The sequence below is a fragment of the Musca vetustissima genome, unplaced genomic scaffold (genome assembly GCF_032173495.1).
Source record: "Musca vetustissima isolate MV318-11 ecotype Yass unplaced genomic scaffold, APGP_CSIRO_Mvet_v1 utg744, whole genome shotgun sequence".
In the NCBI taxonomy this organism is placed as follows: Eukaryota; Metazoa; Arthropoda; class Insecta; order Diptera; family Muscidae; genus Musca; species Musca vetustissima.
Window position 1 is genome coordinate 340,936 of NW_026888268.1, and position 24,618 is coordinate 365,553.

The window sequence follows — 24,618 nt, forward strand, 5'->3', positions numbered from 1 at the left end:
CCCGATTGTGTGCCCATGACTCACTCTCACAACAGCCATTCAGCCATCAAAGAAGACATAAAAACAATCATTACATTCATTGCCATTTCTGAGGGGACCCCTCCGCCAGCCATCCATCCATTCCGTGTCAGTCGTTGGGTCTGTTGTAAACAGTATTTTTTATTTGTTGTCACTGCTGCTGCGGCTGCCGCAGTTACTGTTGCTTCAGCCAGCCACTGTTGTTGTTTTGAGTAATCCATTGGATCGCATCGCATCACATCGCAATTCATCCATCCGTCTATCGTGTGGGAAACACACGACAAATCTGTTTCCCACGGTCTTGTATATTGCGTACTTAGTTACGGAGAAAAAACAACAACGATAAAAAAACACAACCAGCGATTCACAAAAAAGCGAAAGAGGCACAAAAAAGAAACTACAGACACAGCAACAACAACAAAATCACCAGCAACGAAATGACGGCAGCCACAGAGAACTGTCATCATTGACAATAAACAAGACATGCCCAGGCAGGCAGCATGGCAAGCCAAGCGCACTCTACTCCATGCTCTGACAATGAGCCACCACAGTCAACCATCCAGCGATCGAGCGAACGAGCTTAGAGTGTGTTTAGTATCTGACAAGAGAAAGAGAGCATAGCGGACAGGGTCTCTGATAAGCATTGGCCAAACACAACCAATGAACCAACTGTTGTATTGGAATCCCAATTGTTTCAGTGTTAGAGATGCCGATGCATAGCGGAGGATGAAGGAATGTTTTGTTGGATTGGACGATGGATATTTGTATAGCTAACCTGTTACGTTTTCATCCCCTATAAATAAAATATACCCCTTAAATACCAATACAATCTGAAGGAATGCATGTTGTATTGGTATTTCAAGTAGTTCAATTTTAAAAGGTCTAAGTTTAACCCTTTTAATAAAAAAAATAGTCCAATATCCTCTTCGTAATTTTGGATGTTTGAAAAGACATCTTCATATTCTAAATCTGGGATCTAGTGTTCCTCGAATACCATAACAGAGGAGGATCAAAATTAAAAATAATTCAATAGGTAAAGAGGTGATATTCCTTAAGGCAGGAAAATGTACAATAATATTCCATGAAGCTCTGATAAAGATCTAAATTAAATATAACATAAATGGGGCAGGTTTTTAATATATTAGAGCACTAACCAGGAAGACGTACGTTTTATTTTTTGGAAGAACATTTCTGATGCGTTTGGAGATGGTAATATAATATCATAGTCCTAGAATCACAGAATTTCGGAGGGTCAAGAGCACAAATCGGTAGGATGCCAAGAATATCGGCCTAGAAAAAATAAGGGTTCCCCGATATTTAATACGAGGTATCGATGCATTTCATTAACATGGGAAATGTTCATATTGGGGCACTAGGGATATTGGATCCGAAGTTACGACGATGAGAATGTGTTGAACCTCTTACATTTATAAGATATATAATATCATTATTTTATAGAAAAAAAAAATATGTTTTTACAATTTTTAGAGCGTATATTTATTAACAAGATTTTAGACCTATAATGTCTTTCAGAGATTATTGCGTCGAATCTAAATTTCTAAACAACATTCCGATAACCTTCTTAGTCGTGTTATGCTAAAGGAGGTCGGACTTGAAAATCAATAATTGATTGAACGATGGATCAACTAAGGATGGGTGAACTCAAGAACTTCGCACCAAAAGCAGCTGGTCCTGAAAGAAAATCTGTCATATGTATATCGAAGTTGTACATATAAAGGGAAAACATTTCATAAAAAGCTGCTTTTAGAAGACAATCCATGAATTGGACTCTTCTGCAGCTGACAGAAATAGTTTCGTTCCTGAAGCGGTTTGATCATTATCGGTTCACTCCAAAAAAGGAACTAGATAATTCTATAATTTGATTTAGTTCATCTGAACTAGATTTTATTAGATTTCAAAGGTATATAGGTATTTATAGGGGAAGAAAATTCAACACGTTAGCTGTACAAATATTTTCCCATACACCCCAGTTCATTCAAATGAACGATTGGATAAAAGGAACTAGGTGAGCGTGATCTAAAAGGAACAGCTAGAGCAAAATGAACTACATGAACGCGTAGGGACCGGAGCTAGTATCGATTTTTCCTGGTTCGGAAGAGTTCATTTGAACTAGATCGTTCCGGAAATACATAAAAGCGACAGAAGTTCATATTGCAATTTTTTACAGTATCGTAAGCAATAAGTATTTTTCGTCTTCAAAATTTAACTAACCTAACCTCTTTTTGTTCCATCAATTCCCAGGAGTTGAAATTCTACCAACGGCATCTCTATTTTTTTTTGTTTTTCTAAAATGGATATTCTCTTATTGGCACAAGCGTAGCATTTGCCAATGCCCAAAGTGCAGTGCACACAGTTGATGATCTTGGTGGTGGTGCCGATGATGATGACGATGGTGGTGATCGGTAGCAATGGGACTTCAATAAAGTGGTTGTTTTTATTAACACAAGAAAAAAAAACACATAAGAGAGGCGAGAATGTTCGTACAGGGTTGCCATGACATAAAGATTTGATTGCTTCTAAGGGGATTTGACGAAAAATACCAGAAGAATAGAAGATTTTGAATACGAATTAGAGATCAAAGATTCAGATTCGTTCAGAAGGACTTCAAAGGATATTACTTATAGATCAAAAACCTATCTATGGCATATAGCGGGATGACTTTTCAAAAGGTATTAGAAGTCAGGAGCTTATATTTTCTATACACCCAGACATTGTTTGTGAAAATAGTATTACAAGATCGATAAATCGAATGTTTTTAAATGGGATTCTATACGAGGACTCTATCTCACAAGTTATTTACAGTTCAGTACTTTTAAATATATTATTTTAGGAAAAAAAATCCTGCATACCACAAGATCCGAAATCATTCGTATGATCTTCTACGTTCTATATGGTATGGATATTTAGAGAGCATATTACTTCTGAATTGTTTTTCTCAAACTACCATCCGTAGATTTTTTCTCAAACTACCATCCGAGATTTTTTCAAGATAGATAACATTAGGAACAATCATCTGAAACCTCCCAAGATGTATCTAAACAGAAACCATTGCGTCATCACAACAGGATGTTGTCGATGCAATATCTGTTTGGGTTTTACAGATCTGGAGAGGGAGGTTCAGTAAGCCTCTGGATCTACAGGCCCATCAAGAAGAATTGAATTGTATTTACACGAATGCATGCTGTGCTAGCATAGATAGGGGCGCAAGTAGATGAGACAGCTCTTGGAGTGTTTTAGAGAAAATTATTCGGTAGATCTATAAGCCGATCTGCGTCGACGGTGAATATCGTCGTCGAATGAACTATGAGTTGTACCATTTATTGTCGGATATTGACATAGTCAGGCGTATAGAGCTGCAGGGGCTACGTTGGCTAGGTCATGTTGTGAGAATGGATGAGGATGCCCCAGCTCAAAAGGCATACAAAATCGAGCCTACTGATGGTTCACGCAGAAAGGGAAGGTCACGAATCTGATGTAAAGATCAAGTAGAAGGCAACATCTCGGAAAATGGTCTTTCAATTTGGATAAGATGCGCACAAGACATATCTTTTTTAAGCTCGGCGTATAGAACTACCGTTCTGTCATAAACCAGCTAAGTAAGTAAGTAAATCTTGTTTTTAAAATCCAAAGTGTAATGGAATTTCTGTGTAAATATATAAATCTCGGTATTGAATATTGAGAGGCCTTTCGTGATTTCATCAGACGGACTATATGGGTATATCACATTAGGTTAATCAGGAATATTCCATAGTTATTACAAGGTAAAATACGGTCCACAGTGTAAAAGAGCGTAACAAATCTTCTTCTGGGAAGAGAAAACCTTTTTTTGAAATGGAAGGCAGCCAGGATACCTCCTATAGGATTTTCATAAACCGGTGTGTTTTGAATAAATATTCTGTCCTGTATGAAGTTCTTTTAAAGGATCTGATTGCCAAGGTATCTTTTGTGGATTCCCGTGCTAGAAAATTGTAATTAACTCCCCAATATAAAGTTCATTTCAAAATTCCTTCAAACTTCCCCACTTTAAAAATCATACCAATTGCCATGGAATAACCCTACAACAGGTTGATTACTGCCATTGAGATCATTTCCCATGTCAGCTTATTTCACACACACAACATTCTCTCATTACCGCCCTCCGACACTACCGCAAATACTTCTGAGTGCCCCCTCCTCCTTCCTCTCTCCCTCTATAAACAATTCATAACATTCCCGCATTCAACAGGCCTCAGAACAACGATCAATGGCTGTGTTGTGTTTTGTGGAGTGAGCCACCCCTATCCCAGTGGCCCATGCATGATATGAGTGTGAGAACGAACCAAGCGGCAACTCTAGTGAGATCGCTGTCGTTCGTTCGTTACCAATGGGAACAACACATGAATCTTTTGTATGTTACGGTTCGCTTAATACATTTAAAAGCAACCAATCCGCCAGACATACGGACGGACCGCAGGCATACGAATAGCTTATTGCAAGCACAGCAGAACGAGCGAACCACCACCATTATCATCATCAGCAGCAACACCACCGACAACCACACTCTGTGGACAACTAAGCATGTGAACCAACTGAAAAAATAACACAAAACATCATCGATTCCGGCACACAGACATAGACACACACACTCAGAACAGGAGGAGGGAGAACGAATGAATATCGCATCGAAAGCATAAATAAGTCGGATTCATGTATATAAACAAAACGCTAGCCAAGATTAGGTCTCATTTCTAAAACTACACTCGAGCTTGAAACAACAGCAAGCGGCAAGTCAGTCAAACGTGCAGCGCATACCAAAGTACAGTGGAAATACGTGAAACGTTGTCGTCACCACCACCAGATAGATTAGGAGGGAAAATCTCAAGCAAAATTTTCCGCAAATAAACCAAGACTCAAGACAAACCACCAATTGGATATATCGAATTTTTCGCTAAGACAGCTTGGATTACCGCATTGTGATTATGGTCATGGAAATGTCCAAAACCTATCAGTATCGTAAGGTTATGAAACCCTTACTGGAACGTAAGCGACGAGCCCGCATCAACAAGTGTCTGGACGATCTGAAGGATTTAATGGTCGAGTGTCTAACACAGGAGGGCGAACATGTTACGCGCCTCGAGAAGGCCGATATTTTGGAACTGACCGTGGAGCATATGCGCAAATTGAAACAACGTGGCAATTTGGCTGTGCGCAGTTCAACCCTAAATGCCCACGTGGAGTCCTTTCGTTCAGGATATGTTCATGCCGCCGATCAAATATCTCAAGTTTTGCTGCAACAATATTTCGATGATGATGTCCGCAGTAAATTGATGAAATTCCTATCCACGCGGTTGCTGGATATGCAACACAGTTTGGGATTACAAAGTGCGGCGGCAGCAGTAGCAGTGCCACCTCCACCATCTTCCTTAGTTCCTGATATCACCACCGCCACCAATACCTACAATATGCAAAAGTCCTTTTGTGATTCCTTGCAAACTGTCAACCCAACGAGAGCATTGGAACCATTTTCGCAATTCCCCAGAGGAATTTCGTCTAACCTAAATCCATTGCCCAGTCGTGATGCGAAGGATACCAGTGATATGATTGACATCATTACCGTGGATAATTCAATGGACTCATCGGTGTCGAATAGTTCGAATAACTCTGATTCTGTATGGCGGCCCTGGCAATTGGGTTCCAAAGAAATGTGTTAAATAATAACTACTACTACCCTACAAACCAACTAACCGTAACGTTTATTTTGTAAGCGACGGCAACAACAACAACAAGATCCTCAGTCTTCCAAAACTAGACAATGTTAAGGCAAAATTAACAGAACTAAAAACTGCAAGGATTCAACAATTTGTGTAAATATTAAAGTGTAATCGAGAGAAGGAGAATTAGAAGTTTAACTGTGATATACAACTACTACTATTATTATGTTATATAATTATTTATTAAATTTATGGAATGTTCCACCACCCACCAGCCAAAGCACCCTGTGTGAGGTTAAGAATATTTAATCAAAATGTTCTATAAGAAAAATGAAAAACTAAAAAGAATATTCCAAAAACTTATTTAAGCTTTATTATTGAATAAATAAAATCTATTTAAGAATTAAAATTATATGCCGGTATTTGTGTCAATGGGCGGAATTTTAACAGAGGAAAGAACAGATTTTTTTCAAGGACTAACAAAGTGTGTATTTTTTATTTATTTCCAAAGATCAGTACAAAAATTTGGATTTATTTTCAAGTTCTATAAGCGTTATTGTAATAAATAACATTTTTCCAAGAGCTTTCAGAGCTTTAATCGTGTATTTAAAAAAAAATGTTTGAAGGACATTCACGACTATAAGAGTGGATTTGTAAACAATTGTTTGGAGGACTTTCAGAATTCAGAGCTATAACATGTGATTTTGAAATAATTTCTTGTAGGTCTATCATAGTTGATTTATAGAGACTGTGTTTAAAGGATTTCCAGAACCAAGGCTTTGCTTTAAACACAATTGTTTTTGAGGGCTTTCATCTCTAAACCAGATTTTTTAAAGAATTGTTAGTAGATCTTTCAGAAATATAAACGTGAGCTTTTAAGAGTTTTTAATGGGCTTTCCAAAGTGGGACTTGAGAACTACAGCTTCGAGGTAGTCAAAGATTGTATATACCTTGGTACCACCATAATTAAAACTACTGACATCAGTTTTGAAATTCGGAGGAGAATAGTGTTGGCCAACAGATGGTCTTAGAAAGCAATTTAGAAACAAGGTCACCCCTTTTGAATGGGGGAATCCTTGCTGCAGCTCCATACGTCTGACTATGTCGATGTCCGAGAATATCACCGTCGATGCAGGTCGGCCCAAAAATCTGTCGGAGAAATTTTCTTTCAAACACTCTAAGAGATGCCTCATCTTTTTCCGCAAGTACCCATGCTTCAGATCAATACAACAGCACAGGTAATATCAGCGTCTTGTAGAGTGTGAATTTGGTCTGGCGAGAGGTGGCCTTGCTTTTGAGTTGCTTACTCAGGCCATAGTAGCATCTGTTGGCCAACACAATTTTCCTCCGAAGGACTATCATGCCATTAGGGCGTGGTGTTTTTAAAGGGCCCAAAGTATTAAGGTATTCAAAAAGTGTGGACCAATAGGATACATATTCGGAAATAATCTAAATGTACTTAGAATAGTTAGGGATTATCCGATTCCATATGCTGTTTGGTGTACAGCTGGATGTCACCTTGTCTTCGTTCAATATTTTAAGGGCTCTGAGAGGTCCTTTCCGAAAGCGGCTTTATAGTCGACGAATAGGTGGAATGTTTCGATGTGTTTTTCGTGGGTCTTTTCCGGGATCTGGCGCAGAGTGAATATCTGGTCAAATGTGGATTTGCCAAGTCTGAATCCGCATTGGTATGGTCCAATAATGTCCTTGATCATTGACGTCAGTCGTTCACACAGCACGCTGGATAGCACTTTATATGCGACGGGAAGCAGACTAATTCCTCTATAGTTGGCACATATCGTATTGTATCCTTTTTTGTGTACGGGACACAGGGTGCTGAGGTTCCAATCATTCCTCTAGCCAAATTGTACTAATCAGCTGGTGCATGCTGCTGACCACATGTCTTGAATAGATCAGCTGGTAATCCATCGGCACCTGTTGCTTCATGTTCTTCAGCCGATTAATTGTTACTCTGACCTCATCTTGAAGCTTTGATGCCAGAAGCTTTTCAAAATGCTCCTTCCAGATCCTCAACACGTTATCTGTACCTTTCAACAGGTTTTTATCTTTATCTCTACAGGAGGATATACCTGCGCCAAAGCCTTCGGTTTGGTGTTTTACCCGTTGGTAAAATTTCCGGACTCCGTTCTAGCTCCTGTACATCTTGATTTGCACCTGCTCACGTTTTCCCGTTATTTCTTCTTTTTTCTGAAAATACGTTGCTCCTCTCTCCTTTTCTCCATTGCATTATGTGTTGCTACTGTCAAAAGTCAACGATTTTGTATTGAAAATTTCCCGACAGTTCCCGACAGAACGATTTAAAATAATATAATTTAAAGGATAAGCAGATGGTATTTTTTTTTTAAGAAATTTAGTTCCAAGGTGTTTTTAAAGGGCCCAAAGTATTAAGGTATTAAAAAAGGGTGGGCCAATAGGATACATATTCGGAAATAATCTAAATGTACTTAGAATAGTTAAGGATTATGCGACGATAAATAAATGGATCGGGAATTTTTCAATAACTTCTATAGATTTAGAACTATATTTTTAATAGAAAAGTTCTAAAAAGGGTCCCCATCAGAAGTGTCTCTAATGGACATCGAAATAAAATTACCTAAAAATTAAAATTTCTACAGCATTTTGTGATTATGATTTTAAAACTTGATGTCTTCCTCCTGATGCACTTTGTTTCTCCAATAGTCATAATTCCGATTATTGCAACTTGTTGTTTCACTTCTTATCGTGTAAATTAAAAACTGAAATCCTTACTTAAATGTAGAATAAATTTCAAAAATGTATAAATTCAATTTACTTACCATGAAATTTTTGACGATGATCGTACCTGAAACGAAAAAAAAGTTTGTTAATATACAAAGCAGGAAGAAGGAAGAGACTTTGACGATACTCCAGGAATGACTACGGCGATACTCCCGGGGGTGACTTCGGCGATAAGGGAGACTGGGGCACATTCGGCACTTTTTTGAGCTTTATATCTCAGTACTTATTCCACAGATATAAACACTTCATGACTAGTTATTGTAGTCTGATACTTAGTTATAAAAATTAATACCAAAAACATGTGATTAATTAGTATTAGTTAAAAATGTTTACAGTTTTATAAAAAAAGTTAAATTCGCCGATTGTGCCCTACCCGTGATAGCTTCGGCACCATAGTCATAGCCTGGTAATTACCACCACTATCCGTCTGGTTGAAATTCAGATCTTCTAAAGGTTCTATTTTATTTACTATACTTTTCGGATATTTACTACCACATTTAGTACTTTTTAGTATTTTCCGTGCCGTCCTAGTACGGATTTCCAAAAACCTAGCCTTATCTGACACCTTTGAACCAAGAGTGACCCTCACCCTACATTTCAACATTCTAGCTTCAAAATACTCGGTATAGAGTTATTACTTCAGGTTCGTCCGTCCATCCATTAGAACCGATCGTAACGAAAAAGCGAATGGTAATTATGGGTTCATATTTTGGGGATAAAATTGACGAAAATTAGGGATGCAATTATGATCTGAACACCATGGATCTTCCTAATGAATAAGCATGGTTTTTGGATCATGATCGGTCAGGTCAACATTTAGTGGATCAAATGGACCTAGACTTTTTAGAATGATAAAAATTTCATTTATTTAGGGTATAATCTAGAAAGACATAATCCGTAGAACCTCCAACGTTGTTTAGCTATCTCGGAATCTGTATAATCGTTAATGTCGACAAATGACAATTGTTAAATTAAGATTAGGTTATTTTTTTAACGGACCCATATGGTAATTTGTAAATTTAAAATACAATTATGTTAACATTTAGAAAAATAACTCCAGTCTGGTGATCATCAGTCGAGTCCCTTGTGACTTCCGTCCAAAATAACTTATCTTTATCACAAGTTACTGAGTGAGTCAACACGTCATCCAACTTTATTTATTCACACTCACACAAAAATCTTGACTATAAATGCTGAATAATCAACAAAAAAAAAAACAAAGTGATAAACAAAATAGGGGAAAAACAAACCCAGCATGCCATCCATACGCAAGCTTGTCAGTCGTTCAGACGACTCCTGCCTCCTCACAAGTCAAACTCATGCTTAGCGCATGTTGGCATAGGCACGCTCATCACAACACACAACACATACAAACTCACACTTTTAACTGACTTATCTAAGAAGAAGAAAACTCCAGAGGAAAGTGTTATGTAAACACCATAACCAATTCCCTATGGACAACAACAAGAACACAATTCTTCTTATGACCAACAATCCATCATATTGTCCTTCGTCCTCTATTTAAAATTCTTATCAATTCATTTTTGAAAAATAATTTTTAATATTCTCACGTGTCCACAAAACAATATCAACTTCCGTGGGAAAGATCTCTTGAAAATGATATTTGATTTCCATTGTTAAGGAATTTCGTTTTCATTTTTTCTTTTTTGTTTTCAGGTTAGTTTAGATTTTCAGATAACAAGCATACATGTCCCAATTGCTGTATAGTCACATCCTTTGAAAAGGAAAACCAGCCAACCAACCAACAACAACTACAGACAACCATAATCACCTGAATGGCAGTAGTGGCAGTAGTTTACATTGTTGATTGTCGGCTATTGTTTCACTTATCTTTTCTGAAATAGAAATGATTTTATTTTTAAAGAGCAATTCCCACGCTCTAAAGGATACTCAAGCAAGGATATTATTTTTGAGAACGACAAGGACAGACACCCAAAGGTTTCCTTTTTCTGAATGACTTAAAAACTGGTATTTTTCCAAATACCTGTAGAGCATAATTTGACTCCCCCAGCAGAGTTGTGATGGTGTTGGTAGCAGAGAGTATAAAAGGATCTAGGCAGCAAGGATAAGGCATCATTCTCATTTGAGCATTCAACTAGTTAACAACACTTCAGACATTCCTTCTAACAAAACGAAAATAAATATCAACATGTTTGTAGACAACAGCAGCAACAAAAACAACAAAATGGAAATCATCCCTAAAAAATTTGCCGTCTCCTCGTACAGCGTCAAGAAACTAATGAAACAGCTCTTCAAACAACACAAATCCAAGCACTCACAACAACAACAATTGGGTCAACTTAAAAAATCGGAATCATTCTTTGAAGCACTAGAGTCATTGGAAAATCAATGCAATGCCAAATTGGAATTGGAAGCCTTCGCCATGGAAACTGAGGAGAACAACCTAAACGAACGCCTAGCGGCCAAACAGAAATCCTACGAATTGGAAGATTACGATTTTAGTCAAATCACTGTTGCCGTTCCAGTGCACTTTGCACGCACCAACCAAGGCACTTTCTTTTGGACCACCAGTTCGGATATACCATCAGATAATGATTTGGTGCAACCCATGAGCTGTTCTACCAACAATCAATTGCCAAGCAGTATGTGAGAGGTGGGAGATAACCAATCCAAATCGAAATCGTGTGCATTCCTTCCGTTCCCGTCTTCCAATGAATTTTATTATCAATGCCTTAATGATGCCTCCAAGGCCACACAAACACAAGCGCGTACACTCACATACACACACACAGTTCCTGCTTCCTGCCTTCCAAGAAGCCTGTTATCTGTGCTTTGAACCTGACTTCTAATGTCTTCCAAAATGGGTTCATTTATTTTCCTCAGAATTTTTTGTAGAGGAAAATAAAATGAGCCTTAGAGAACTATTATCTTAGATAGCTTTATTTATAAATAAAAATTTTGTGATATTATTTAGTGAAATTTATATAAATATATATTTTTAATTTATAACTAAATTATTTAAACAAATATAAAACTTTAAAAAAAAGTATTATTTTTCTATTAATAGAATGGGTTTAACAGAATTTAAATGCATGGGAGGGGTTAATCTATAAAATATCAGTGGAAGGTATTACCGAGGCAAGTAAGGACTTCTTAATGCATGGATTTTTTTAAAGAATGTTTTTTTAAGGACTTCCCAATTCGTGGATTTTTTTAAAGAATATTTTTTAAGGCTTTTCTAAGGCGTGGATTTTTTAAGGAATATTTTTTGAGAGAATTCCCAAGGCGTGGATTTTTTAAAGATTATTTTTGTAAGGACTTCCCAAGGCGATTTTTTTTAATATTATTTTTGTAAGGACTTCCCAAGGCGATTTTTTTTAATATTATTTTTTTAAAAACTTTCCAAGGCGAAGATTTTTTTGATAATATTTTTTTAAGGACTTTTCAAGGCGTAAATATTTTTTTTTAGGATATTTTTTGAAGGACTTTCCAAGGCTTGTATTTTTTAAAGAATATTTTTTCAAGGACTTCACAATAGAGATCACAATATTTAAGATAGAAATATGAAATTTTACCTATTGAAAAAAATATATATCGGTCCACTTTTGCGTATAGTCCCATAGAAAACAATATTAGGTATTTTTGACATTTTTTCAACTGAATTGGCTGTAATTGATTTTCATTAGGTGGTCCACATTAGGTCCACATTTTAGGATAGCCCCCATATTCAATATTTTTACCCGAATTGACTTAAATTTGTTTATAATGGGGTGTCAAATCTAAAACTAATCACTAAATTACCCTGATGGAGGTAGAACAAGCATCATCATCATCATTGGTATCCCGAAAAGCTTGTACGGAAGTTTCAGACGAATTATGGTTTCTAGGGGGAGAACTACGCCTAACATCCTGGTTATAATCCAATTTTGAAGAATTGAATCATCATTCAATCAGTGTTTGAAGTACTAATGCTCCACTATATTCCAATAGGAAGCAGAAATGTAAAAACAGACCTAAGACTTCAATCCATAGAAACCATTCTCTTGTCAAATACAAATAATATATGCAAAACTCTATTAATCTTAGAACGTCTTCGGAAAAGTTTTTCACAGGATCGAATTGTTTCACATGAACTCAATCTTGTAGATATAAGACAAACCAAAATTTACTACCACCACTCTACATTGTTATTATGCAAGATCTACTACATATTTTCGAAAGAATAGTTTTCTGTATAAAACCTTAAGCTGGTCTTCTATTCTTCCACTTTATATTTTCGCTAGTAGACCTACAGTCTAGAGGAATTGTATCCTATAAACACATGTTTGATGACCTTTTGGAGTGGTTGGGACCAAAACACGTCAATTGAAAAAATCCCTGACCTTCCACCGAAGTGTGTATTACACATGTGTTTTTAGCAACATAATTTCACTAATACACTATTTATAGAGCAAAGTTGCCTTTCATCTCAAAATAGAGAACAGTTATGACGATAACCACATATGAAAAAAATTTTGAGAGGGAAATTCTATGTTAAGAGGAAATAATCTATGGGATTTTGAGTTTGTAGAATCCGTTTGATGTAGTATCAATTTTGGAAAGTTGCCATCGTATTTACTGACTTACGATGCGGTCCATTGGTGTGGCGAAGTAGCATTTATTTCTTCATTAAATTCATACTTAGCAGTATAGGTATAGCTAGCTTGTGGATGTGTGCGTGTAAATAAATTCGAGTTTTTAGCGAAGACGCACACCACCATTGGTGTTGCGGCCAGTATAACATGAATCATGAATATGGAAGTAACAAGTCGAGCCATTGTGCGTAAACGGGTGAGAATGAGTGTCTTTTCCATATACCGTTGGAAAGGACTTTCAGAAAATGTATCGGGTATGGCTCTAAATATATTAAAAATGTCCCTATACATTCCCATAAAAAAAATATATATAAGAAACATATATAGTCAAATGACGGGACACACTGTACGAAAACTGGTGGGAGTGAGTCACTTTTTGCATATACTGTTGGAAGGGAAAGAGTTCTCAGGAAATGTATCGAATATGGACCTAAATATAAAAAAATATCCATATACAATCTTTTAAGAAAAATACATAAGAAACATATATAGTAAAATGTCGAAGCCCACTGTGCGAAAAAGGTGGGGGTGAGTCATTTTTACAAATACCGTTGGAAAGGACATTGAAAGGACCCTCAGGAAATGTATCGGGTATGGATCTAAATATATTAAAAATATCCATATACGGTCCCTTAAGAAACATACATAGTAAAATGTCGGGGCCCACTGTGCGAAAACGGGTGGGAGTGAGTCACTTTTTCATATACCGTTGGAATGGACATTGAATGGGCTTTCAAGAAACGCATCGGGTAACAAAAAAGGGCTTTCAGGAAATGTATTTAAATTTATTTTCACACATTTTAGAAGATCGGCCATAGCCACCGTAGTCGCTGCAGTCTGACTAGTTTTATGTCGTGGTTCATTCGACGTCCACATTCACCGTCGACGCAGATCGGTTCATAGATCCTTTTGAGAATGTTTCTCTTAAAAACTCCAAACTTCTCCTTCTTCTGCTTGTGCAAATGCCCATGCTTCAGATCCATACACCAGCACGGGTAGTATCAGCGCCTGGTGGAGTGTGAGTTTGGCCTGGCGAGAGGTGGCCTTATTTCTAAATTGCTTACTTATACCAAAGTAGCATCTGTTGGCCGACACTATCCTTTTTCAAATCTAAACACTGATGTCATTTGTTTTATTTGTGGCGGTACCGAGATAGATGATATTTCTGACTACCTCAAATTCATTGACCGTTCTTTAAGGTAGTCATTGAAAAATATTCCTTGAGGATGCCGCGTTGTCCTGTAAGATTTTGAATTTTTTTCGGAAAGGATCTATTATTGATCCATTTTTCTAAATATGGGGTCAGTTTATATTTTAAGGGTGCATTAAAAATCAATTTGTGATTTTGATTAATAATTTTGTTGGTATAGCATAACAAGGATGTAGATTTTGTTTGTGACCTAGAAAGGACCTCTTCTGTACATACAATTTTGCCCCCATTATAAAAATACCTTAAACTCTCATCTACTTTCGTAAATTACCGTGTAGCTACTCAAATGGTATGAAATGTAGCCTTCTCTTAAAAATTTCCTCTCCTCCTCCATGAACGCCATCTAGCCTACCTTTAAACAACTAGCATCACATGTGCCTATTAGCTAAGACTCAAACTGAACTCGGGTTCAAACCCAACACCACATGACCTACATGATGCCTTCCTCTTCTCAATAAATTGATCAAATATATTTTCTCCCTAATGCGAGGCTATACCTCACAATTTCTCCCAAATAATAAAAAATGCAAATATATTTTTAATTATAAAATATTTATTTTAAAAATATATATTTACTTAAAATTATATTGCCTATAAATTGTTTCTGTTTTTTCTATTTCTAAAAATATTTTCTATTAAATATCACAATAATAATTTAATTTTAAAGCTATTCAAAAATTCATCGATGCTTCGTAGACAATTTTCGGCATAACAAAATTACGTATGCCATTGAAAAATTGCATGAAACTGAATAAATGGAAGACGACCTGTGGACGGCGGTGCAGCTGGAACACAGTTTCCATGCTTCTTATACAACTAAGAAACTGGAACTGTTAGATAAGTTGGGAGTGAGTTTCTTCTTTTTCGCTTTTTTAGACCTCAGTCCAACGACTTTGCTGATAGGCCAATTGATTGTTGGTGGAACAGCTCATGGGTTGTACCAAATCATTATCGGCTGGGATTTCACTATTCGAAGTCCAAAAGAAGGTACCATGTTCGGTGCGTACAAAGTGCACTGGGACATCGACACTCAAATCGGAAAAATCAAAATCTTCAACTTCACAGGATTGATTAATGACCCATGGATGAGCGGTTGGTTCTTCAACTTCGTAGGATTGAGTGAAGGCCAAGGGTTCAGGAATTTGTACTTCTTTCGGTTCGGGGATTTCCTCTTCTTGCTTCTCTAAACTTGAGTTTTGCTGCACAAAATTCAAATTGATTTCCGCTGTGTTGTTGCAATTGCTATCCAAGAAATTGCCCTCCTTAATGTAATCCTCGTCCTTTTGTAGTTGTGTTAGTTTTTGTGATTTATTTTTGAAAATTTGTTTCAACAGCTTCTTAATGCTGTAGGACAACATTTTCTTGCTGGCAGTGGTGGCATCCAATTTCTCGAATTGTTGACTGTTATTGATTTGAAGACACATTTTGGTATTTGAGTTGGTTCGTTTCGGTTTTTTTTGGTTGTTTTCTCCAGGAAGGTTGTTAAGGGAATGCTGTCTTATTCCTGGCTCTGCTTGGCCTTTTATACTCTCAGCCATCACAGCCAGATATTCCTGGCACAAAAGGTAAGGCAACACACAATAAAAAAAAATTAATATCTTCAATGGCCAGGTAAGTAATCACAACAGTTAGTATTTTTGTTGTTGTAATTCTTTTGGGATACCAAAAACAATAGCAAAAGGAACCCTAGTTATTGTCCTAATGACTAGTAGAAAATGACAAAAAACATGTTCCTCCGTTTTTTTGTTGTTGTTGTTCCTGTGTATCGGTATTTGGAAAATGGAACAAGTAGCATTTCCAAGATAAAATTTTATAGTTATTGAATAATAATAACAACAACCACCACGGCCATCCGTAACCACTAATAGTTACCATCCTATCATTTGTTGACTAATATGTTTACCTTATGATGGGAAAATTCCTGACTTTATGACATCCACAAAAAGGGACGAATACGTACAACAACAACACATCGATCGTTCACTATTTACAGAGCGCGGTTATTTTTGTCTGCCACAATCCTAAATCACTCGACTTTATGCTCGATTTGAAACACCAAACAAACCATAAAAGTGGATTTTAATTGCTGTCACTTTAGGGTATATGTTTTTCTGTTTGTTGGTATTGAAGATAAGTTACGCAAAATATTTTCAAAATTTCGAAATCATTATTTGAATAGGAGTCATAAAATAGGAAATAAAATTTTCAAATTCCTAACGCCATTGCAATGAGTATGCAGCTATATTGATTTTAGGACCGTAAACATAAGATTACTCATTCGGACTTATCAGCGTCATATCATTAATATTTTGAAATCTCCAGACGACACGTCTACATTTGGATTATAGAATTCTGGTAGAAGTCATATATCAGTAGAAGGTATCTTATCTGAAAATTTATAAATTATAGTATCAAACAAATGGAAAAGATGTCGGATTCGGTGTGGAACAGCATATCGAATATTAAGATGAATTTCTTAAAAAATATTCTTCAAGGACGACCATAAAGCGTGGATTTTTTAAAGAATATTTTTCAAGGACCAACAGACCATCAAGCGTGGATTTTTTTAAAGAATATTTTTCAAGGACCAACAGACCATCAAGCGTGGATTTTTAAAGGAACATTGTCACAACGGCAACTGGAAAGATAAAAAGGTCTTAAAATGGGATCGTTGGAACCTATAGACTAAAAAGGAGCCTCCACTTTCGAACTTAATCTAAGTAAATAAATATAATGCTCAGGTTATTGTTTCAGGGAGTCCATACATGATACTTGGAATTCTGTATGGGAATAGAAGGTCTTCAGAGGACCAACTCATTATATTAGACCACTATATGACTTCTTGGCGTGTCTACTATTTACTGCGGAACGTATTTTGTACTAAAAATGTCTTGAAGAGCAAATCTGAATTATAAAAAAGGATTCTGACTGTAAATTAAATTATTTTACGCATTCTGGTAGCACTCCGTCTCTTGAAAAATTTGGTTCTGGAATACATATAGCATAATGCAATCTAAAGCTGCTTTGTATTTTCTAAGGAACTACCTGCCAAGTTATTATGTCCACTCTACGTTTCCGCGGCAGTAAGCAGGGACACGGCTTACAGCAACACCACAATGACTAACATGGAACACAAACATGTTGTCCTCACGGATTGCACCAAGGGCACAAAGGACCGCGGCAGCGGACAACCCAAATTCAACAAAACTGTCCTCACGGCCAGCCTTCACGACATCCACACAACGTGGGTCATGAAGACCCACGATGAACAGCAACCATTTTACTCCTCGCCAACCACCGCACCAACACCCACCTCCACCAAACAACTAAACCTTCCTGCAAGGGGGATAGGCACGAAGACCACCTCCACTAAGTACTCTCCTTTTCCTAAACGCTTCAAGAGCAACAACCGTCCCTCCATTCGATATACCCATATTTGCTAAATCTCTAATATATTCATAGTAACAGCTTGCAGTTGGCTGTGTGTATATGCTTCCAGTCTTCAGTCATCCCACACCCATATAAATCCGTCTGGGTCAGGCCTCAATTATGCAAAAACGCATTAAGAAAACCATACCCCGTGAATAAAAAACCCATATAAATCCGTCTGGGTCAGGCCTCAATTATGCAAAAACGCATTAAAAGCACCATACCCCGTGAATTAGAAACCAGTAATTAAGCCGAAACGAAAGTCTGGCCGGTCCAACACGAACGTATCGTCACGAATAAAATCTGTATGTCATCATCTTTTTGTCAGTATCCGGCCACCTAGTTCCCCACCTATCATCCTCACACTCCCGAAGGATAGTGCTGTACCGCCCAATATCCCCATCCACCAGATCAGAAGGCCTGAGCTAATCCGCCTCATCCAACTGCAAGCCACATTTAAGCTTATACTTGATAGCCCTCCATCTCATCTCAAGATGGCACGGCGCCAAGAAGCACTTGTAATGCCTCTGTGGAAACAGTGCAACACACTGGCTAACATGACGACCCGCTGACACAAAATGAGCTCTTCTGACCTAAGACAGTCAAGGCAGCTTTGTAATAAATAAACCACCATATATAGCAGACACACACAGCACACATACTCATGCCCCAATCGGTCCGCAAGACACGATTGATGGTCCCAACGACCGTTGGCAGCTTCTCCTTCAACCGATCGAAGTGAGCAAGAAAATTCAACCGCTCGGACACCGTTATTCCGAGATACTTAACTGCAATCGAATGCCGTATGTCGCGTTCACCAGCTCGAATGAAGGGATAATGGATGTGTGCCAACCTAGCTTTCAGTGGCACCAGCATTGTTTTCACGGTTGTCACCTCCACTCCAACTCAGTCACTCCGGGCCTGCACAATCTGCATAGCTTGCACACCACGATTTTCCAACTCAAGACGACTATTCCCTCCAATCATGATGAGCAAGACGTCTGCATACACACAAACATTGAAGGAGGAAGCAGCTAGCTTTCGCAGTAGAAGACCCATCACACAAATGGAATCCTGTGGGCAACCACGCTGCACATTCCTCCAGACCGAAGCACTGACGACACAAGCCTTCCTATCTCGGAAATAACTCGCTCAAAGAGCAATCTCACTGCACCCGATCTCAGACAACCCTGTGAGTACGCTATTACATAAAAGGAAGTCAAATGCACCTTTAAAATACACAAATAGGCCAAGGACATATTTGACCTTCTATTTATTTATTAGAACATCGGAAAAATATTTGAAATGACCTTTTCTAATTAGAATAATTACTCCCACCATAAAGGTAATACAATTCGAGTACAGCAGCTAGGGAAATCATTGTCCAATTAGAATCGATCGACATTTTCCAATTGGACAATACTCTAATGTTTCCAATTACCAGAATAAGAGTGAGAGATTTTCCACCTACAATATGCTGGATAATTCATTATTTTTCCAATTTTCCCGTTCTCCCAAATAAATAAATAAGACATTTCAAAAAATTATGTTTTTAAATAGTTGTTTTGTATTTTTTGTATAAATATTTCTTTTTTAAACAATAAAATTAAAAATTACTAAAAATAATATCACAATAATTTAGTTATAGTTTTTTTAAAGCTTTTTTTCAGAAAAGGTTTCATGATAAATTTTCATTGAAAATGAACAGAAACCGTTTGAAGTAATGGAAGACATTTTTGTAGCGGGAAGGCACAGATTAACAGGCTTCAAATGGGGCAGGAGTAGGAAGCAGGAACTGTTGCTGATGATGAGGACAAATTTAGGCTTGAGCCCAACGATCTTGCATGCAGCTAGGCAATTGATTGTAGGTGGAGCAGCTCATGGGTTGAACCAAATCATTGTCGGCTGGTATATCTGAACTGGTGGTCCAAAAGAAAGTACCTTCAGCGGTGCGAATGAAGTGAACTGGTACGACAGCATTGATTTCACTGAAATCGTAATCTTCAATTTCATAGGACAACTGCTTGGCCGAGAGACGTTCATTGATGTCATTTTCATAGGATTCCATTGAGGCAGATTCATATTCAAGATGGGCATTGCATTGATTTTCCAAAGATTCAAGAGATTCCAAGGATTCAGCCTTCTTGGTGTTTTCCATGTTTTGAAGTTGAACCAATTTTTGGGATTTGTGTTGTTTGAAAAGTTGTTTCAGCAACTTTTTGATGCTATAGGAAGCGGTGAATTTTTTGTTGTTGCTGGCGATGATTTCCATTTTGTTGTTGTTGTTGATTTCTACGCACATTTTTGCTGGTTTGTGTAAAGGAATGTTGAACTGTTTGTTTGAATGCTCAAGTGAGTCTGATGTCTTATCCTTGCTACCCTGGGCCTTTTATAGTGGCCAAGCAACAGATGAATGGTGGTTGTTTTCTTTGGCTCTCACTCTCCCTGTCTCTCTCTCTCTGAGTTTTGAGTTTCTCCCCCTTTTGTGTTGTTTGTGTAAAGGAAGTCGAGTTCTGTGCTTGTGCATTCATAAGCAGGTCTTAAATAAAATACCAGCACTTAAGTCTTTGCCATGGTGTAAGGGTATGTCTGTCTGTCGGTCCGTCCGTCCGCCCTAAGTCACCGAGTGTGGGAACATTTTTAAGGATACATCGTTTGCTTAACAATATCCCCTAGCTGAGTTTGTGCACGCTGGAAAAAGTCCATACATAAAAAATGGCAGGTGTGTTTTGAAAATTTCCAAACCTGCCTGCAGGTGGAACAAGGATAGCTGCTATGGGAGGACTACTTGCTCTTGTTGAACAGGCCTGGACTGCCATAAGGGAATATAAATGTAAAATAAACAGAATTTTTTATCCTTTGTAAGGATCGTGAGAAACCAACATTTCTTTGAGTTCCCACACTTTGGTTAATGGACGGACGGACGAACTGAAGGACAGACATTCAAAAAGGATCCTTGCTTTGGTTCAATTCAAGTGTATGACTGGCTGTGGTATCCTGGCAGTTTCTTTAATGATCACTTGGATCTTGGATAATAACCTAGTTTGTTGTTGGTTCGGTTTGGAACGAACTCGATCGTATTACTGGGTATTATCATCATTGTCGTTCATCGTAATCTTTAAAAAGATCCTCCCATTCATTGAACACGTGTGCATTTACAATTCCTGTATTTTTTCTGGGATCGTGGGAGAAAAAATTCTCAGTTTAGTTTTTTTGTGTCTTTGACAAGAAATGAATTCTTCACGCTTCAATCTTAGACAATTAGTTTGAAGATCCAACAATGTTAAGGAATGCCTTTCAAACTCTTTCCCAGGCCCGACCAAAGGCAAAGCAAATAGACACGTGTGCTGAAAAGACTTCTGAAGACCTAAAAGTGTTTAGTAATTTCAAAAAAGGCCACTACTGTTTTATTTTCTTATTACTTTGCCTCTGAGGCAGAGGGGGAGGAGGTTAAGACAACAATGCACTCAACCATAACTACATATCATACATGGCTGTCTGTTCCCGCAAGCCGAGCGCATTTGAATTGTTCTTTAAGAACGTGGGAAAGAAATTTCTTTAAGAACTCTAAGTACAACAAAACCAAGACGAACAACAACTACATGCCATGACTTTAAATTATGTAGAGAGGGGTAACCAATAAAAATTTTGGGTGTAACGAAATTTTGTAGAAGAAAGCCGACCGGTAAACAATGACAAATGCCTTCAAATTATCATGGAAACCAAGCAATGAAAATTAAATCAAAATAAAAAAAAAGAAAACAAAGGGAGCTCGAAAAATTTCCCAGAGTTTTGATTGCCTCTTTAGTTTAAAAAAAAAAACCAACAACAACATCATCAAGCAGTGGAGAATTTATGATGATCCCATGGAAAGGATAATAAACAAGAGATCATTAATGCCTTCCGAAGAACTTGTGACCAACACATTCCAATGCAATTAGCACAAGCGTAGCTTACTTTCACTTCGATTCCAAATTTGGAGATAACCTCTCAATGAATGAATCATCACTGGAAAGAACAAAGTTATCATTGTTGTTGTTTAGAATTTTTGTTTTATTTTTTAGCTCTCATTGTCGTAGGCCAAACACGGGTCAGTATTTTTATTTTTTTTTCGGAAAGACTTACTGATAAGAGTGATCATTAATGAATCACAGACCCGTATCTGTCATTCTCTCGTGGTGTCTAGACACAGGTTATTTTTGGCTAATTTGGTCACAAGTAAAGTGAAAATGAAAACTTATCTGTTGTTGTTTTTTGTCTTCTTAATGGATTCTTCCGGCTTCTGGTGAAAGTGAAAAATTAGGGGGGATTTTCGTTCGACAGGTATAGGTAATAATGGTTATTGATTGATACAGTAGCCAATTAGTTGTAGACAACACTTCGATAGGTCGATGGAAATGGAAAGTCAATTGTGACCTTGACATATTCCTTAAGTGAGGTCAGGTCGCCCTCATTTTTTAGAAAGAAAAGTAGCTGGAGGAATTTTAGGCAGATATTACCCTAAATGAAGATAACCTTCTAAGTGGCCTATTAAGAATTTTCGGAAGTATGTTGTCCACAGAAAAATACGGATATTAAGGGAATATTCTAGACACACATAACTTTGTGAAAATTGACGTAAAGAAGACTACCTGAGATCTTATAGGTAAATCTGCTGTTCACAGAAGAAATTTGCAAGGCTTTACAAGAAATTAGAAGACTGAAAGAGCCTGAAAGATCGTTGGGTGGTGATGGGAGACGGTTTGGAAATTGGCACGAGAGGTATTGGTTTCAGCAACAGTTTTTCATCTTCATTTGAAGGTTATTCCATTTTGGAGAACCTGCAGCTATTAGTTCAAATGGAAGTAGTTTCGACTATAAAAACGTGCAGAGATTAGTCTGTGGGGGACCTATACCCGAACTAGCAGACTTGGAGAGAAATTACATGGTGGCTACCAATGTCGTATGTGGTGGTGGTCACTTGTGCTTTTCATCCCCTTTCAGCGATTGTTTCACCGTATAAAGCCTGCAAATATTAGTTTAATTTGGGGTTCTACTGGTAATAGCTTCGGATATGAACCTGACCGAAGATTTCGGTAGTACGGGTGTCAGGGCCCTTGGTCTGCGGATCTAGCCTGGCAGTTGGTGTTGGCGCTTCGGTGAGCATCTTGCTGGAGGTGGTTTATACCCCAATCGCGGGTAGAGCTTTGGCTCGGTGTCGAGTTGCAATACAACCGGCTGCCTGACCCATAGAAAGGCACGATTTTTAAATACCCATCTAAGGAGGTGATCACGTCCAAATACGTGTGGTCGATTGGTACCAGAATTTTGTTTGGTGTGGGGGCGTTGGTTGACGCTTTCTTTTAACTGGTGTTTCCTGCACCGTGGGATAAGACCGCAAGGTAGGTACCCACGAACTCTAAGCATCTCTACATGTAGAAGCCGTACAGAAGGATTTCAACAGATTACAAACAATCCCAGATTTATAAACGAAGTTTCGGGATAGTTTGTTTACTGACCGAATAAAGAACAATCTGAAGATTTCCTAAAGACATTCTTGTCAAAATTTTTCAGGATTTTTCCAAAATCTTTATCCATTCATCTGAAGGTCTGTAAGAGATGTTGATTATATTTTCAAGATCTTTGGAATTTAATCTGGAAGAAAAGTTCTTTAGAACGAGTGTACAGAACTTTTTGATACGATTTAATAATACGAATTTTTTCAAGAGTTACTATATAGGGCATTGAACTCCAGAAGAAAATTCTTCGGAAGGTTTTGTGCCTATAGAAGACATCCTACATATCCTCTGACTGTAGAAGCCCTTTGACCATTCTAGGCACTCCGGGAGTTCTCTGTCTCTCTAGGAGCTTTTGTAGATATATTTTTTATTCTATATCTTCACAGGAATGACCTTCTGGATTTTTCAAAAGTAGTCATTTTGGCATTAGGGACAAAACTAATGGACTTTCTGATGGCATTTTTGTGAGTATATCTGTTTAAGGTATTCTTGAAAATCGGAAGATATTCATTCTTCTTGTAGAGGAATTCTAACCATTAAGGGTGTCCAAAAGACATTCGATGTTATTAATTGGATAATATTCTGATAAGTATTGATGTAGTATTGAGGACTTTCTTCTCCTTTTTTGGATACAACTACATATGTTTTTCTAAATAATTCGGACGAATCCGACAGTTCTTCATAATAAAGAATTTATACTGAATTTATGAACAATTGGGAAAAATCCATTAAAATTGTAAATATAATAAAAAACCAGTGAGCGGAGCAGTATAGTCGGACGGGGCCGACCATACGATACCCTACACAACTACCACGGAACTGAAATTTTTTGCGGATGTTTATTCCGAGCCTGGGCAATATTTCGTGCCCGATTAAAGGTAAACAGCACCTCACAGTGACATATTTTCCGAATACTTCGAGTATTAAGTACAGCTATTGTCCAGATTCCAGATTCCTTCGGCTTTCATTTGTGGTCTATAGATCGACTCGAAAATAACACAAAAAATAAGTTTTCGGTCCACTTCATTCCAAAATTATTATCTGATCATCACAGAAAATTATAGGCGTTGTCCTTGACCATAACTGGTACCTCATGGAACATTTCAAAGCGATCAGCGCTATATTTCCGCTCTCCAGTATGGTAATGGGTTACTAAATAATATACGTATACGGAGATACCTGTAAATATTTGGGTGTAACTCCCACATCCGAGCACATACAACAATATAATTGGTATTAAGTTAAAGGTCAATCACTCCTCTCGAACATACTATTAACTTCTCGGGTCTAGGTCCTTCATAGGCAAATATATACGCTATAGAATACAAATTTTGTCATTTTTCACACAAAAGCCAGTG

General features: G+C 37.5%; 5 protein-coding genes across 5 annotated transcripts in view; 3 read left to right on the forward strand and 2 right to left on the reverse strand.

The window, feature by feature from the left end:
* LOC133336064 (enhancer of split m7 protein) overlaps positions 1 to 24,618 on the forward strand; it is a 378,459-nt gene that overhangs the window by 293,084 nt on the left and 60,757 nt on the right. The window lies entirely within an intron of this gene.
* On the forward strand, positions 4,998 to 5,729 carry LOC133336108 (enhancer of split m3 protein). The gene has a single exon (XM_061544406.1). The coding sequence runs from the start codon at positions 4,998 to 5,000 to the stop codon at positions 5,727 to 5,729; it is 732 nt and encodes a 243-aa protein (XP_061400390.1).
* On the forward strand, positions 10,678 to 11,139 carry LOC133336109 (enhancer of split m4 protein-like). The gene has a single exon (XM_061544407.1). It carries the CDS (start codon positions 10,678 to 10,680, stop codon positions 11,137 to 11,139), a length of 462 nt encoding a protein of 153 aa, XP_061400391.1.
* Positions 15,206 to 15,757, reverse strand: LOC133336110 (enhancer of split m4 protein-like). The gene has a single exon (XM_061544408.1). The coding sequence runs from the start codon at positions 15,755 to 15,757 to the stop codon at positions 15,206 to 15,208; it is 552 nt and encodes a 183-aa protein (XP_061400392.1).
* On the reverse strand, positions 19,552 to 20,066 carry LOC133336075 (enhancer of split m4 protein-like). Its single transcript, XM_061544371.1, has one exon. The coding sequence runs from the start codon at positions 20,062 to 20,064 to the stop codon at positions 19,582 to 19,584; it is 483 nt and encodes a 160-aa protein (XP_061400355.1). The 5' UTR covers positions 20,065 to 20,066; the 3' UTR covers positions 19,552 to 19,581.

Coding starts and splice junctions, on each gene's coding strand:
- LOC133336110 (XM_061544408.1), bottom strand. CDS start 15,757: ATGTGTCTTCAAATCAATAACAGTCAACAATTCGAGAAATTGGATGCC.
- LOC133336108 (XM_061544406.1), top strand. CDS start 4,998: ATGGTCATGGAAATGTCCAAAACCTATCAGTATCGTAAGGTTATGAAA.
- LOC133336109 (XM_061544407.1), top strand. CDS start 10,678: ATGTTTGTAGACAACAGCAGCAACAAAAACAACAAAATGGAAATCATC.
- LOC133336075 (XM_061544371.1), bottom strand. CDS start 20,064: ATGTGCGTAGAAATCAACAACAACAACAAAATGGAAATCATCGCCAGC.